The following is a 13,300-nucleotide window of genomic DNA, read 5'->3' as shown; positions in this document are numbered from 1 at the left end:
TTAATGTTGAGATTTGAATGAAGCAGAATCTCTTCTAACTAAAATAAAAACAACTATGATATTGCTGTCTTTAATGAGGCAAACTACAGAAATAATTTCCTTCCTCATCCGCGCTGTGGTTCATGTCGTGGATTCTGTCAGCCGCTCCCTCTGTCGCCCCCTGTGGCGAGACTGTAGCATCACACTCCATTGATTGGCCGTGGCACAAACTCTCCGCCTCTTGTCGCCGTTGTCTCCTGCGGTGTGTGTGCGGCGGCGGTGAAATTCAGCTAAAAACGGACTAAAAATGGCGCTTACTTCTCAAGGAACAAAGAAAAAAGTTTGCTACTACTATGATGGTGAGTACTGGGGTGGCTGCACTGTAAACCGCTGGCGTGTTGATGAATCAAACACGCCTCTCTGCACTAACAAAGGTTACCGTTTCTTTTTTTTAACCTCCTGCTAACCTGGCACTGTTGCTAACGTAGCTAGCTCGAGTCGCAGGCGGCTTTGCAGCATCTGAGCCGCTCACAGTCCCGCTGTGTCCGAGCAGAGCCTTAATGTTCCAATAATATTTGCTCAGACTGTCTAAACACTAGGGTTTCTTTTCAGATGTTGCTTAAATGCGTTTTCTTCCGGACCTTGTTACTTTAACTGGACTAGTTAATGTTACTAGCTAGCAGGCTAACAATGGGTACTTCATTGTTAATACAGTTGGTTAATAGTAGGCTAACACTTGGTTAGGTCGTCTTACTTCCTTCAGATGTCGGTGGTTCTCGTTAAAAAAAACGCTTTTCATCGATATTGACCCACAGTGCACTAAATCCTCCGTGTACGCCACGAGTTTGGACTTTAACAGAGACTCTTTGATCTGCGTGTCTTGGCTGGAGGTCCTTAACAGACCTGCGTGAAGTTACAGCTGGATACCTTCACAACCTTTTCCGCTGCATGGATGTTTCATACGTGCAAACCTCTGTACTTCAGCCCTGCTTCTCCTAACTGAGGTCGTGACTGTAGAGTAAAATAGTAATCCAGTGTGTTTTTATTTGTTCTCATTTCAGGTGATGTTGGAAACTATTATTATGGCCAGGGGCATCCCATGAAGCCCCACCGAATCCGCATGACACACAACCTGCTACTGAACTATGGCCTCTACAGAAAGATGGAAATATACGTATGTGAAAGTTACAGTCTGGATGTGTACGTTTGGTTTTAGTAGCTGTTAGTAATTTGCCCTTTTTGTTGCAGCGTCCACACAAAGCGAGTGGAGAGGAGATGACCAAGTATCACAGCGACGATTACATCAAGTTCCTGCGTTCAATCCGGCCCGATAACATGTCAGAATACAGCAAACAAATGCAGAGATGTAAGAGACTTGCTGTTTAGCTAAAGTCAATTAAACTGATTGTGTACGTAGACTAATTTTGTGCTTTGCTTTACAGTTAATGTGGGGGAGGACTGTCCAGTGTTTGATGGATTATTTGAGTTCTGCCAGCTGTCAGGCGGGGGCTCCGTTGGTGAGTTTTCTTTATTTGAACTCTCATCGGAGAGGCATGCAGCATCTTTCACTAATAATGTCAGTAATCTGCTAAATTCAACATAATCTGATTCTCAATTCTCACATCCTCGCGGTCCTCCAGCTGGTGCTGTGAAGTTGAACAAACAGCAGACAGACATTGCTATCAACTGGGCTGGAGGCCTTCATCACGCCAAGAAGTCAGAGGCCTCTGGGTTTTGTTATGTCAATGACATCGTGTTGGCTATCCTGGAGTTACTGAAGTAAGTCAAAAATGCTACAGCAGGGGAAAGGGAAGTAAAAGTCTCTGCATAATTACTTCTCCAAAAGATACAGTTTTAGATGAGTAGATTGAAAACAAAAGTTGAGGAGGTGCCACACTCTTAATCAGTGATCAGTGCAAGACAGATGGGTTGGTAGAAACTATAGCACGATAAAAACAACTTTCACACAGCCTTAGATGAAGAATTATAAGTATGCACAAATTGGAAAACGCAAAATAGCTTTTCTCAACACTTGATTGCTCGTCAGACTCACTATACTCAGTATAAATCCATCAAAAGTCATACCAGGAGGTGTAAATAAAGGCATGAATGTTGACAAAAACACTGTAGAAGTCTCAAGGCCTGCCAAAATCCAAATTCAATTCAAAAGACCACCTTTGGGAGGGCAGAAAAAGAAAAAAAGGCACTGCATACCAAAACCTCATTCCAGTTGTAAAACATACTGGAAGAAGCATCGTGGTTTCTTTGGTACCTCACAGCTGATAACAAACTGTTCTTTGAAGAAACTGTGTTTTTGCAAGATGAAGGAAGCCACTGACCCAAAGCGCACAAGTGACTCAAAAGTAAATGAGGATATTTCTGACATTATGTGGATTCCAACAACTTTTCCTTTTATTTTCAGATACCACCAGAGAGTTCTGTACATAGATATTGACATCCATCACGGAGACGGTGTGGAAGAGGCTTTCTACACCACAGACCGTGTCATGACCGTGTCCTTCCACAAGTATGGCGAGTACTTCCCCGGCACCGGTGACCTCAGGGTAGGTCTTTGATGAATACATTTCAAAATGTCAGTGTGGTAATGCAGCCAGTTGATATTTGCTTTGTTCTCTGTAGGACATCGGAGCTGGAAAGGGCAAATATTACGCTGTGAATTACCCGCTGAGGGATGGGATTGACGATGAGTCCTATGAAGCCATATTTAAGCCTGTGAGTAAAAAACTATTGGTAACTTTTGCACTTTGACAATTTTGGACCGAAACATTCGTGATAGTGTTTGTGTTGTTTGTGTAGATCATGGCTAAAGTGATGGAGATGTACCAACCCAGCGCGGTGGTTCTCCAGTGTGGAGCTGATTCGCTGTCTGGAGACAGGCTTGGTTGCTTTAACCTCACCATTAAAGGTTGGCTAACTAAAACAAAAATCCTCTTCTCTTGATCTAAATTGGACTGAGACTCTAAAGAAGGCTTAATGATTGTTTCCGTGTTGTTTGCTGTAGGTCATGCTAAGTGTGTGGAGTATATGAAGAGCTTCAACCTGCCACTGCTTATGCTGGGTGGAGGAGGCTATACTATCCGTAACGTGGCACGCTGCTGGACGTATGAGACTGCCGTGGCCCTAGATACCTCCATCCCAAATGGTGTGTTTAAATGTCTTTGCTGTAATTAAGACACAGGCGTTGGGTAACATTCTTCTGTGCTGGTCCCACGAACTAGCAGCAAACTTTGGTTTCATAGCACTAAAGGAGGCCAGCTGCCTCCTTAAAGCATTAACATACTTTTAATAAAACTTGCTTCACAGAGCTTCCATACAACGACTACTTTGAGTACTTTGGGCCAGACTTCAAGCTGCACATCAGCCCCTCCAACATGACCAATCAGAACACCAACGACTACCTGGAGAAGATCAAGTAAGCTCATGAAAATAGATTAAATTAGTATTTTTTTTTAACCTTTTTTTGAACCACGACACATTTTATAGAACAAAAATATCCCGTGGCACCCTGCCAGCAAAACATGTTCCGAAATGACACATTGTAGCCTGAAACAGAACCTAAATCAGCAATTTGGTCTGTTTGCTTACACTCGGTGTGAAACCTGGGCCTGTTAAATGAACACAAAGCTCTTCCTCGACAGCTCTTTAGTTTTTATAGCAGCCTTGCTGGAAAAGATCAGCTCACATATGTTTTGACTGAAAAATCCTCTTTCTCCCCTCTAGGCAGCGCCTGTTTGAGAACTTGCGGATGCTCCCTCATGCCCCTGGTGTCCAGATGCAGGCCATTCCAGAAGATGCAGTGCAGGAGGACAGCGGAGATGAGGAGGAGGAGGATCCCAACAAGCGCGTGTCCAGTAAGAACCTTCACACAGACCCCAGTTCAGTTCAAACCGCCAGACGGGAGAGTGTAACATGTTCAAATGTAACCCCTCAGTTCGTTCTCGTGACAAGAGGATAGCCTGTGAGGAGGAGTTCTCTGATTCGGAGGATGAAGGTGAAGGAGGCCGCAGGAATGCTGCCAGCTTCAAGAAGGCCAAGCGAACTAAATCCGAAGGAGAGAAAGAGGGAGAAGAAAAGGAGAAGAAAGGTGAGGGAGAAACAAAAGGTATCTATGCTTTTCATTCTCATCTCACTTATCTCTGTAATATCATGAGCACTTAAATATGATTTTATGGCTCTCGGGCCAGCTGATGCTATTTTTGTTTTTAACAGAAGTCAAAGAAGAAGAGAAGGTGCCAGAGGAGGAGAAAATGGACACATCAAAGTGAGAAAACAGTGCACACACACACACATTGACGCTGGTGTCCAGGAGGTGGTTAAGTGGGAATGCTAATAATGTCCTTACTCGCTGTTACTCTGGGTTCTTTAGGCCAAAAGAGGAATCCAAGACACCTTGAGGTCCTCAGCACCCAGAGACGCCAATACAACAGATCAGAACGGAGATTTTGTTTGGATAAGACTGCTGCAGTGGAAGCAAATAAAGGACTTTGACTTTACAATGAGACCTCTCTCCGTGAGAATGGAGACGGGTTCTGTGTTTTTCTAGAAAACCTTTTCAACTTTGCTGTTAATGGACTGAAGTGTTGTTTTTGTATACGGTTTCGTTTTTTTATGCTCTTATACTTGCTTTTCCCCCCTCTTGTGACCAACAATGTAAAAATGGCTTCGCACATGTCTGCTTTTATATATCTGATGGATTTAATTTATTTAAATCATGATATTTTGGCTACTTTATTTTAGGTATTTCAGTCCCACTTTTTGTCCCGTGCCTTTGAATATGTAGTTGAGCAGCATGCTGGTACCCTAGATCCTTTTCTGTAATGTTGTGTCACTGGTCTTGCCTGCCAAAGTCAGTGAGACGCTTGAACATTCGCAGTTAGCTTTTATGTGGCACATCGTAAGCATATTTTTATATTTTAGGTTCTAGTTTATATCCTTTACAGACACGATGACATCTGTCTGATTTCTGGGGCTCGCGGGTTGTGATATTGATAATGTTTTGTCAGATTGAATCAGACTTAGTGTAAGGCTTAGATTTCACAGGAACTTGAGAGGCAAGACATGTCAGAGACCATCTGTTGTGTGTGTATATATAAATTTGTATTCTGAAAAACATCAGTAAAAGTGTTCAACACAAAAGACGACAGCTTCCAGATGTTATTGATCAACAAAAGTTTCCGTAGTTTTCAGTTTTGTTTGGAAACGTTTTACTTCTTTGACGTAAGAATACAAAAAAATAACCAAGTTAGCTTTTAAGCTACAGGTGGCAGCTCTGTATTTAAGACATCAGTACATTAAACAAAAATCTAAATATTAAACCAAACCAGTAGCAGTACTGTTTGCTCGTGCATTTTGATATAAAAAGGCTAGCCCTACTGTCAACTTGTCTTCATACATTAAATGTGTAACACCACACGCTTTAGCCAGTGCAGCTCAGCACTTTGTAACCTATTCTCTTAGATTCAGCTGCTTCAGAGTGAGTCAAAATGCACCCCAGCAGTGTTGCTGTCCAGCAGGTCATCCTGCTCTGTAGATCCCGCTTCAGCGTCCGTCTCCCTGTATTGCAGTGTTGGCGTTTGTGTGGTTTCAGCAGATCTCCGCATCTGAAATATGAATGATTTCACATGATGTTTTCCAACAGTGGGGATGGGATAGAATTAATAGGTTTACTTCATGGTGGTAATAAGATGTCAACTTCTAATCTCTTGATTAGAGCTACTGCAAAGCTATATATGCAGAAATTGGTTCAAAACACAAGTACGTGTCATGCAACATGCATTGAGACAGGAGTTTGTTTTGTTTTTTAACATGTAGCTAAGATGTTACATCCAAACCGTTTGGTCCACAACTCATTTTTCAATCACATTATTTCATATTTTCTAGAGTGCACAAGTGTGTTCTCATTATTTTGGGTAATATCTGGGTTTGAGATAACCCAACAATCACAAAATTTAAGTTTTAATTGTGACAAGATTTATGTACTAGTCATTGTACTGCTTGGTTTGAAATTGGTCTGCAAGATCTTGCAGCTTATATAAGCTACGCCATATCTGTAGCACCAGTTACCACTGTCCTCCATTTGTCTGTATTAAACTCAAACACGTTGCTACTTATGGATACAATGAAGCCTACAATACAGGATTTTGGAGTTATCCAGGAAACTTCAGGCTTAACCCTGGGTTTGAACAGGACTTTACAAGTGTTTCATTAGCATTAATATATTATCATGAAACAGGACACTTATTTATACTTGTGGACGCTGTAAGAAATCCACATGCAGCTAATGCCCGAATTATGCTTCAGCGGGAAAACTTCGACATCGGGCAACGCAGCCCACAAAGCTTCTGCTTGGCATGGACAGTTGGAGGGTAGGTTAGGGGTAAGGGAGATTACATCATAAGTTACAGAGTAGATTTCCTGCTAAAGCTTAATTCAGACATTAGGCTGATTTATTCTTTACATTCAGATCGTTACGCTGCACCGATGCTTCAGCTGAAAACTGTGTTACGCACAAATATAAATTTAATGGAAGAACAATTTTAATGCATCAGATTCGGTATTAATTACAGGGCTACGATGACAGCGATACATTTCTTGCGTAGCTGGCTTTTTTCCTTACTTCAAATAGGTGAGACCTTATTAATATGAACTGGAAAAGTGCTTATATTTACCTCCTATCTCTCAGACCGCACTCAGTTTATCTAACTTAAATCCCATTCTTCAACTCTATCCTGTTTCTGCTGGTGTGCCCCAGGGTTCAGTATTGGGGCCTCTTTTATTCATTATTTACATGCTTCCTCTTGGTTATATATTCCGAAAATATAATATAAACTATCACTGTTATGCCGATGACACCCAGCTCTACCTTTCTTCTAAACCCAATTCATCCCTCCCACCTACCTCCCTCTCAGACTGTCTTATTGAGATTAGATCCTGGTTCTCCTCCAATTTCCTCAAACTCAACAGTAATAAAACTGAAGTTTTACTTGTTGGCACACCATCTATCCTAACCAAATCCCACAGCTTTTCCATTAACATTGAAAATTCTCCCACCCTTCCCTCCCCTCAGGTTAAGAGTTTGGGTGTCAGACTTGATAATACTCTCTCATTCCAGTCTCACATTAATTACATAACCCGGTCTGCTTACTTCCACTTACGTAATATTAACCGACTCCGTCCCTTCCTTACTCCCCATGCTGCTGTCATCCCTGTCCATAGTCTTATTTCATCCCGTATTGATTACTGTAATTCCCTCCTATTTGGTCTCCCTAAAAGGTCCCTTCATAAACTCCAACTTCTTCAAAATTCTGCAGCTCGGATCATAACCCGTACTCCGTTAAGTGCTCATATTACCCCAGTTCTTCAGCAGCTTCACTGGTTGCCCATAGAAGCCAGGATAAACTTTAAAAATCTTACTTCTCACGTTCAAATGTATCCATAAATCTGCTCCTTCATATTTGTGTGACCTGCTTCATATCACCACTGTTTCCCGTTTTCATCTGCTACTCATCTTACCGTTCCGTCCTCACACCTCATCACTATGGGAAGCAGAGCTTTCAGTCGCTCTGCTTCCCGGCTCTGGAGCTCTCTTCCTCCTGCACTAAGAAATATTGACACCCTTTCCGTATTTAAGACACAGCTCAAAACACACTTGTTTAAACTGGCTTATTCGCTTTAATGCTGATTTTATCTGTTGTCACGCTCTGTTTTGTAATTTTAACTTATTTTATGTATTTTATGACTATTGTTCCTTTTATTAATTGTGTTTTTTGTAAGATGACCTTGGGTTTCTGAAAGGCGCCCTCAAATAAAATGTATTATTATTATTATTATTATATAAAAGTGCTTAAAGTGCACAAGTTCAGTTTTTAATATTGTTCTAGCGCACAGAGACACTCAAAGTCTGCTGCTATTTCTGCATCAACCTCGGTGTTTAACTTCTTCACGTTTTCTTAAAATTATTATGCCATTTTTTCCTAAAATGAATCATCGCTTCCCTTCTTTGCTCTGCTGCCACTCAAAAGTGATCGGTGACTGTAAAAACAGAACCACAGAAGGATAGCTGTACATGTATGCTGGATGGATACTCTAACGATAGTTATCCAGTCAGACAAGCAAGAGATATTATTCACACTACTGCAAAACAGAAGGCACAAGTGATAAGAATAGGAAACATGGTCGTTAAAATGATCAAATAAACTATTCTTGTACACAAACTTTCTCTTGCTAGAGAGACCAAGAAGGACGTCCCACAGAAGGCGATATGACATCTTCAGCATCTTTGCAAATTTTCTTTTCAAAGTATTTTTCAACCAAATCTCGACAACGTGACGTCTGGCTGATGATTATTCAGCATTTACATGTCTGTGTTTTTAATATATATTTATTACAGAGAGATATCATTGTAAGAATGTCAGGTAGAAAATTATTACCGTCATCATTTTCCTCACAGAAACAAAATCCTGAAATTTGTTACTATAATGTGACCCTAATAAGTAATGTAACGCTAACACTGCTGACGATGATCTGACTGTAGCTTACCCTGTTCTTCACACGTGGCCTCTTCCTGCATGGGCAGAGGTAGAGGAGTGAAGTGCAGACAGCAAAGCAACGGAAGGAGAACGCCGCTTCCACAACAGACGTAAAGATGAGCGGCAGCCACAGAATGATGGTGGTCGCCTTGATGAGACAAAGTGCAAAACTGATCACCACACAACAGTTCGAATCAGAAGTGGGGTCACTAGATGAATGTTTATATTAAACTTACGTAGATACGGGTGGGATCAAAGGGGCATTCGTTTGTGATGCTAAAAGAGCTAATATTCTGAACGGTTTCGTTGCATTGTGTCAGCAGGGCCTTTCCTTTGGACATAATGGCTGTAATCACAGAAAGTAACAAGCTCGCGGTGGAGGCAGACGCCAGGAAACCTGCTATGAAACTGAAGACCAGCAGGACACATATCTGCAAAAACAACACGACGAAAACAGAGTTGGTACAATTCGAATGATCTTGAAAGTCAATATTTGGAATGACCACCGTTAAGTACTATTCAGGAAAAGTTCTCCAGGCTTCTTGAACGACATTCAAAGCTTTGTGGGACTGTGGGGAGGCCAAGCCGTGACTCAAAATGTCCCATTGTGTGCTTTTTGCACTGCCAAAACAGCGCTGGGATTATTGTCATGCTAAAAAATAAATCAATCAAATGAAGCTGTGGCCAATTAGACACATTCCTGATGGAAAGTGTGTGATGGGTGAAAATCTGTTAATACTTTTCAACATTCATAGATCAGTTTTAACCTTCAACACTGACTGAAATGCAGTTCCAGATTGTGACAGAGCCTCCACCGTGTTTTACACATGTTTTACATCTCCATGTAACCCCCTCCTTACCTTTTGTGTACTCACTGACGCTAATTTTAACAGAACATTTTCAATTGCTCCACAAGAACTGTTGCCACTGATCTTCAGTCCAGTCGACATTTTTTGTCCCAGTTTCTGATGAGGCCTCAGTAAACAGTAAATGGATCAACTAAAGTGCCAGACATCTCTGTCTCTGCTCATCTTTCTTAAAGACGTGACTTTCAAATATTGCTAACCTACAGTTTTTTTTCTCATTTATCGTTCACTTGTCCTGTTTCCTTGGATTTCTGAAGGACACACTGCACATCAGGCTAAGTATGCTAAGATTTAAATTTTCAGCCAACAGCACTCTGGGTAAAACTGCTATTTTATGCCTGTCAAACTGTTATTTTTAAACTGCGGCATTTTTCATAGAGTCAGTTGAAGAAACTGGAACAAACGATGTGATTTTTGTGACAGGCTACTTGTAACAAAGTTTCTAAAGAAGCAATTTGAAATGCGTTCATATGTCAGTGTTACGTGGATTAACAAAAATAATCTCAAAAACAATCATCTGAAAATTTTCATATACAGATACAAAAAAGCCAAAAAAAACAACAATTTTGGACTAGGGATGCAACGATACCAATTTTTTCAAACCGATATGATACCGATACTTGGATCTGAGTACTTGCCGATACAGAGTACAAAAACCGATACTTCTACCACACACACACACACACAAATGCAATGAATTGGAAGACAGGTTTTATTTTATTCTCTGCCGATAAAAAATAAAATCTTAATAAAAATGACCACAAAAAAATTTCAAGTGAAAAATAAGCACTTCTGTTAAATTATTGCAGAGTCTCCACATTGTAATTTAACAAAATATCACTGAACTATTGGCACTGTCTCGAGCTTTCGGAATAATAAATAAACACTTCTGTTTGGAATAAAATAAATACAAATTAGGTTTGAGAATAAATTAAACTTTTAAATTATTGAAGAGTGTCCATATTGTAAACAAACAAACAAAATAATTATTATTAAATAAATAATAAATAAAATAATAATTGGCCCCCTAGTGGCCAATCTAAAAAACTACAACAGAAATGACAAGCCACCCTCTGATTAATGAAATAAGTTGGTATCGGTTCATGGTATCGGTTAACTTTTGCGAGTATGAGTACACACACATTTTACAGTATCGTCCCCGATACCGATACCAGTATCGGTATCGGTGCATCCCTACTTTGGACGCCAGCTTTAGAATGACTGGAGAACTATTGCTCAAGAGTCTTGATGCATGCTAAATCATCCAGGTAAGTAAATCTCCAAAAGTTGATTCTGTTCATCTGGACTGAAAACGCTACATCCAGTATTGCTCAGGAGCACTCTTTGGTAGCAAAATATAAAGAAGTGTGAGTTGGCTAAAGCCTTCTGAGCTGTAGTGTATGTTGGGAAGTGATAGAAATATTTCTCCATGATAGAAAAGATGACAGTTAGCATGTAGCCGATGGCACAGATTGTTCAGTGAAAACACATCCAATGTTTCAAACATGTTTGGAGCTTACGCTTGCATGCAAGTATGTTACGTATTTAAATTGTTATCTACACACACACACATGCACTGAGTCACAAACAAATAGCAGGTTCTAACAGCAGCCAGGAAACAAGAGCCGTTTGGCAAAGTGGATATTTACCAGGATCCTGTTTTTCTTGTTTCTGGATAGGACTATAGCTGTTATTCCACAGATCGCTCCCTAAAGAAAAACCAGAAGTTCAGCAAAAAAGGACGATTAGTCAGACAGATGACGCAACATGACTCAAACATGCAGTTTAACATTCAAGTGACTGAGAGGACACTCCAGCTGCATACTGAATGTGCCATTGTGATGGTTTGATCATGTTTCCGGTTGTAAATTTGTCTCTGTAAACCTGCTTCTCCTACAGCTTTTCAATGGGTTTGTTTGTTTGTTTGTTTAATCCAGGGATTGGCCCTTTGGTGTAGTCAGGATAAAGCCATTAATGACCCTTTAATGTCCTGTAATTTTCTCTTTTTTCCCTTTTAATATGCAGTATATAACAGTACGCAGCTGTCAGTCCTAACCCTTACCAAAAGACCTGCCACGATAGCGATGATATTGGCGATGGGGTACACCAAATTCTTGACCTGGCGTTGCAGACTGATGTGTCTGAGCACAGTGCCGTGCACCAGCGCTCCAAGAATAAAGTTTACATGGCCCACCAGCACCAGCGCCAACCCCATCTTCATCAAGACTTTGTTGTCCTTGAGGTTGGCACAGCATAGTCCTGAGGGAAGCCAAAACCAAAAATATGTTATTTGGAAATCTTAGCTTAACTTAGCTTTGAACATGACGATCTCTGCCGGGGGAAAAGCGGATAAACAGCTACATCATCATTGCATTGTGTGTGCAGCAGTTCATACTTTCTGACAGCTGTGTGCACATCAGCTTGACGCGTGTGCATGCACGTTTATTAAATGTGAACTGAACTGAAATACGATCTCAATGTGAAACACCTTGTGTGAAGTTAGTGCAGACTTTACCGTGGCTCATGCAAAGTTAAAAAGGAAGCGGGGCAGCGGTTAGCACAATCTGAGAACAAGGCAGTAACCACAATTATCCCCAGCCCCCTGCACAGAGGCCTGAAGATGTCTTCCACTGCATGCAGAAAATACTGCAGCTGTGGTAAGACTGCAGGTCTCAGCAGGCTCACGCTGCTCTATTCTGTGTCCCTCGCTTTAAGAGGAAAGAAAAGTGAAGCACACATGTTTAGAGGCCATGTAAGCAAATCCTGAACCAAACAAGACAAAGCTTAGGGTGGGGTGTTCAAACATTTATCAGCACACAGAGGTGGCCCAATGGTGCGCTGCTCTCACTCACACGTGGGTGCTGTGGAAATACTTGTTTTCAGTCATAATATTGGCAGTTTGTCCTTTGTTGCCACACACTTTCCCACCGCAGTGTAAAGTAGCAGTAACAGTACTGAATTCCCAGTGTGAATAGATAAAGTATAAGCTAATCCTTTCACCTTTGTTTGGCTCCATACTTTTAAAGGACGCTTAGAGGGGTACAGGCTCCATACTGTACTATCCTATCCAAACTGTTAGCATCCAATAATTCACAGCTACCCAAAAGATTCACTTGTATATCAAGGAAAGTCTAAAGAAATATCACTGATAGTAAAACCCAACCATACGATGGGTGGATTATTCTTAACCGGTATAAACGGCGAGAAAAACACTAAAATATTAAGTTATAATAGAACAATAACACTGTGGTTTGATTATGTCTCTTCCTCACTGAGCTCCATGTTCAGAAGCACAGACCACGCCTAGAAACTTTAGCACGTACATTCCCCTGCTCGGTACCTGCCAGACTACGTGAAAGGTTAACTCACCTGTGCCCGTCTTTCTGTTTCCTTTGTTTTTCATATTATTGTCGTTTTTGTAAATTCATTCTCGACAGCTTTCTGACTCTACCGTTTTTCGGCGGGTTGTCGGTTTCGTCTAAACGCCGCACATCTGGGAACACACGGGCTCTACCTGAGCGGAAGCTCCGCCCACGATACCTTAAAAAAAAAACAAACACTCCAGTGTCGGTCGGAGACAATAACAAGGATTCATATGTTTCCAAACAATACAGCTTTATTCACATAGGCTATTATTATAGTTTATTAGCTTGTTTTTAGATTTTTAAAAAGTGTCATGATCGTGATCCCATCCATTAACCTCCTTGTCAGGGTCGCAGGGGGCTGGAGCCTATCCCGGCTGTCTTAGGGGGAGAGGCAGGGTACACTCTGGACAGGTCGCCAGTGTGTCGAAGGGCTAACGCCTAGAGACACACAACCATTTCCACTGACCTTCACGTACACCTGTGGGCAATTTAGAGTTAATTAACCCAACCCCACTAACTGCATGTCTTTGGAGGGAGGGAG

The 13,300-nt window shown here is 41.2% G+C and overlaps 2 protein-coding genes across 3 annotated transcripts; one reads left to right on the top strand and one right to left on the bottom strand.

Moving 5' to 3' along the window:
• Positions 1–198: 198 nt before the first annotated feature.
• LOC102777098 (putative histone deacetylase 1-B) lies at positions 199–5,136 on the top strand. 2 transcript variants are annotated; one of them, XM_035912030.2, is made up of 14 exons: positions 199–338; positions 1,041–1,153; positions 1,228–1,345; positions 1,422–1,496; positions 1,620–1,758; positions 2,402–2,543; positions 2,620–2,712; positions 2,797–2,905; positions 3,002–3,142; positions 3,304–3,412; positions 3,721–3,851; positions 3,932–4,084; positions 4,210–4,261; positions 4,367–5,136. In XM_035912030.2, the coding sequence occupies exons 1-14, from the start codon at positions 287–289 to the stop codon at positions 4,392–4,394; spliced, it is 1,455 nt and encodes a 484-aa protein (XP_035767923.1). In that variant the 5' UTR covers positions 199–286; the 3' UTR covers positions 4,395–5,136. The 2 variants fall into 2 exon arrangements, with proteins under 2 accessions (XP_035767923.1, XP_006800703.1); XM_006800640.2 differs by having other exon boundaries at positions 3,932–4,102.
• On the bottom strand, positions 5,096–12,914 carry tmem54a (transmembrane protein 54a). Its single transcript, XM_087832808.1, has 6 exons — positions 12,764–12,914; positions 11,457–11,653; positions 11,044–11,103; positions 8,765–8,959; positions 8,539–8,676; positions 5,096–5,600 (listed from the first exon to the last, which is right to left on the bottom strand). Exons 1-6 carry the CDS (start codon positions 12,795–12,797, stop codon positions 5,469–5,471), a joined length of 756 nt encoding a protein of 251 aa, XP_087688934.1. The 5' UTR covers positions 12,798–12,914; the 3' UTR covers positions 5,096–5,468.
• Between the last annotated feature and the right edge of the window lie 386 nt (positions 12,915–13,300).

The sequence above is a fragment of the Neolamprologus brichardi genome, chromosome 19, assembly GCF_056152115.1.
Source record: "Neolamprologus brichardi isolate AB-2024 chromosome 19, ASM5615211v1, whole genome shotgun sequence".
Taxonomy (NCBI): domain Eukaryota; kingdom Metazoa; phylum Chordata; class Actinopteri; order Cichliformes; family Cichlidae; genus Neolamprologus; species Neolamprologus brichardi.
Note: the sequence above shows the minus strand (reverse complement) of the source record. Positions and strands in the feature narration are given on the sequence as shown.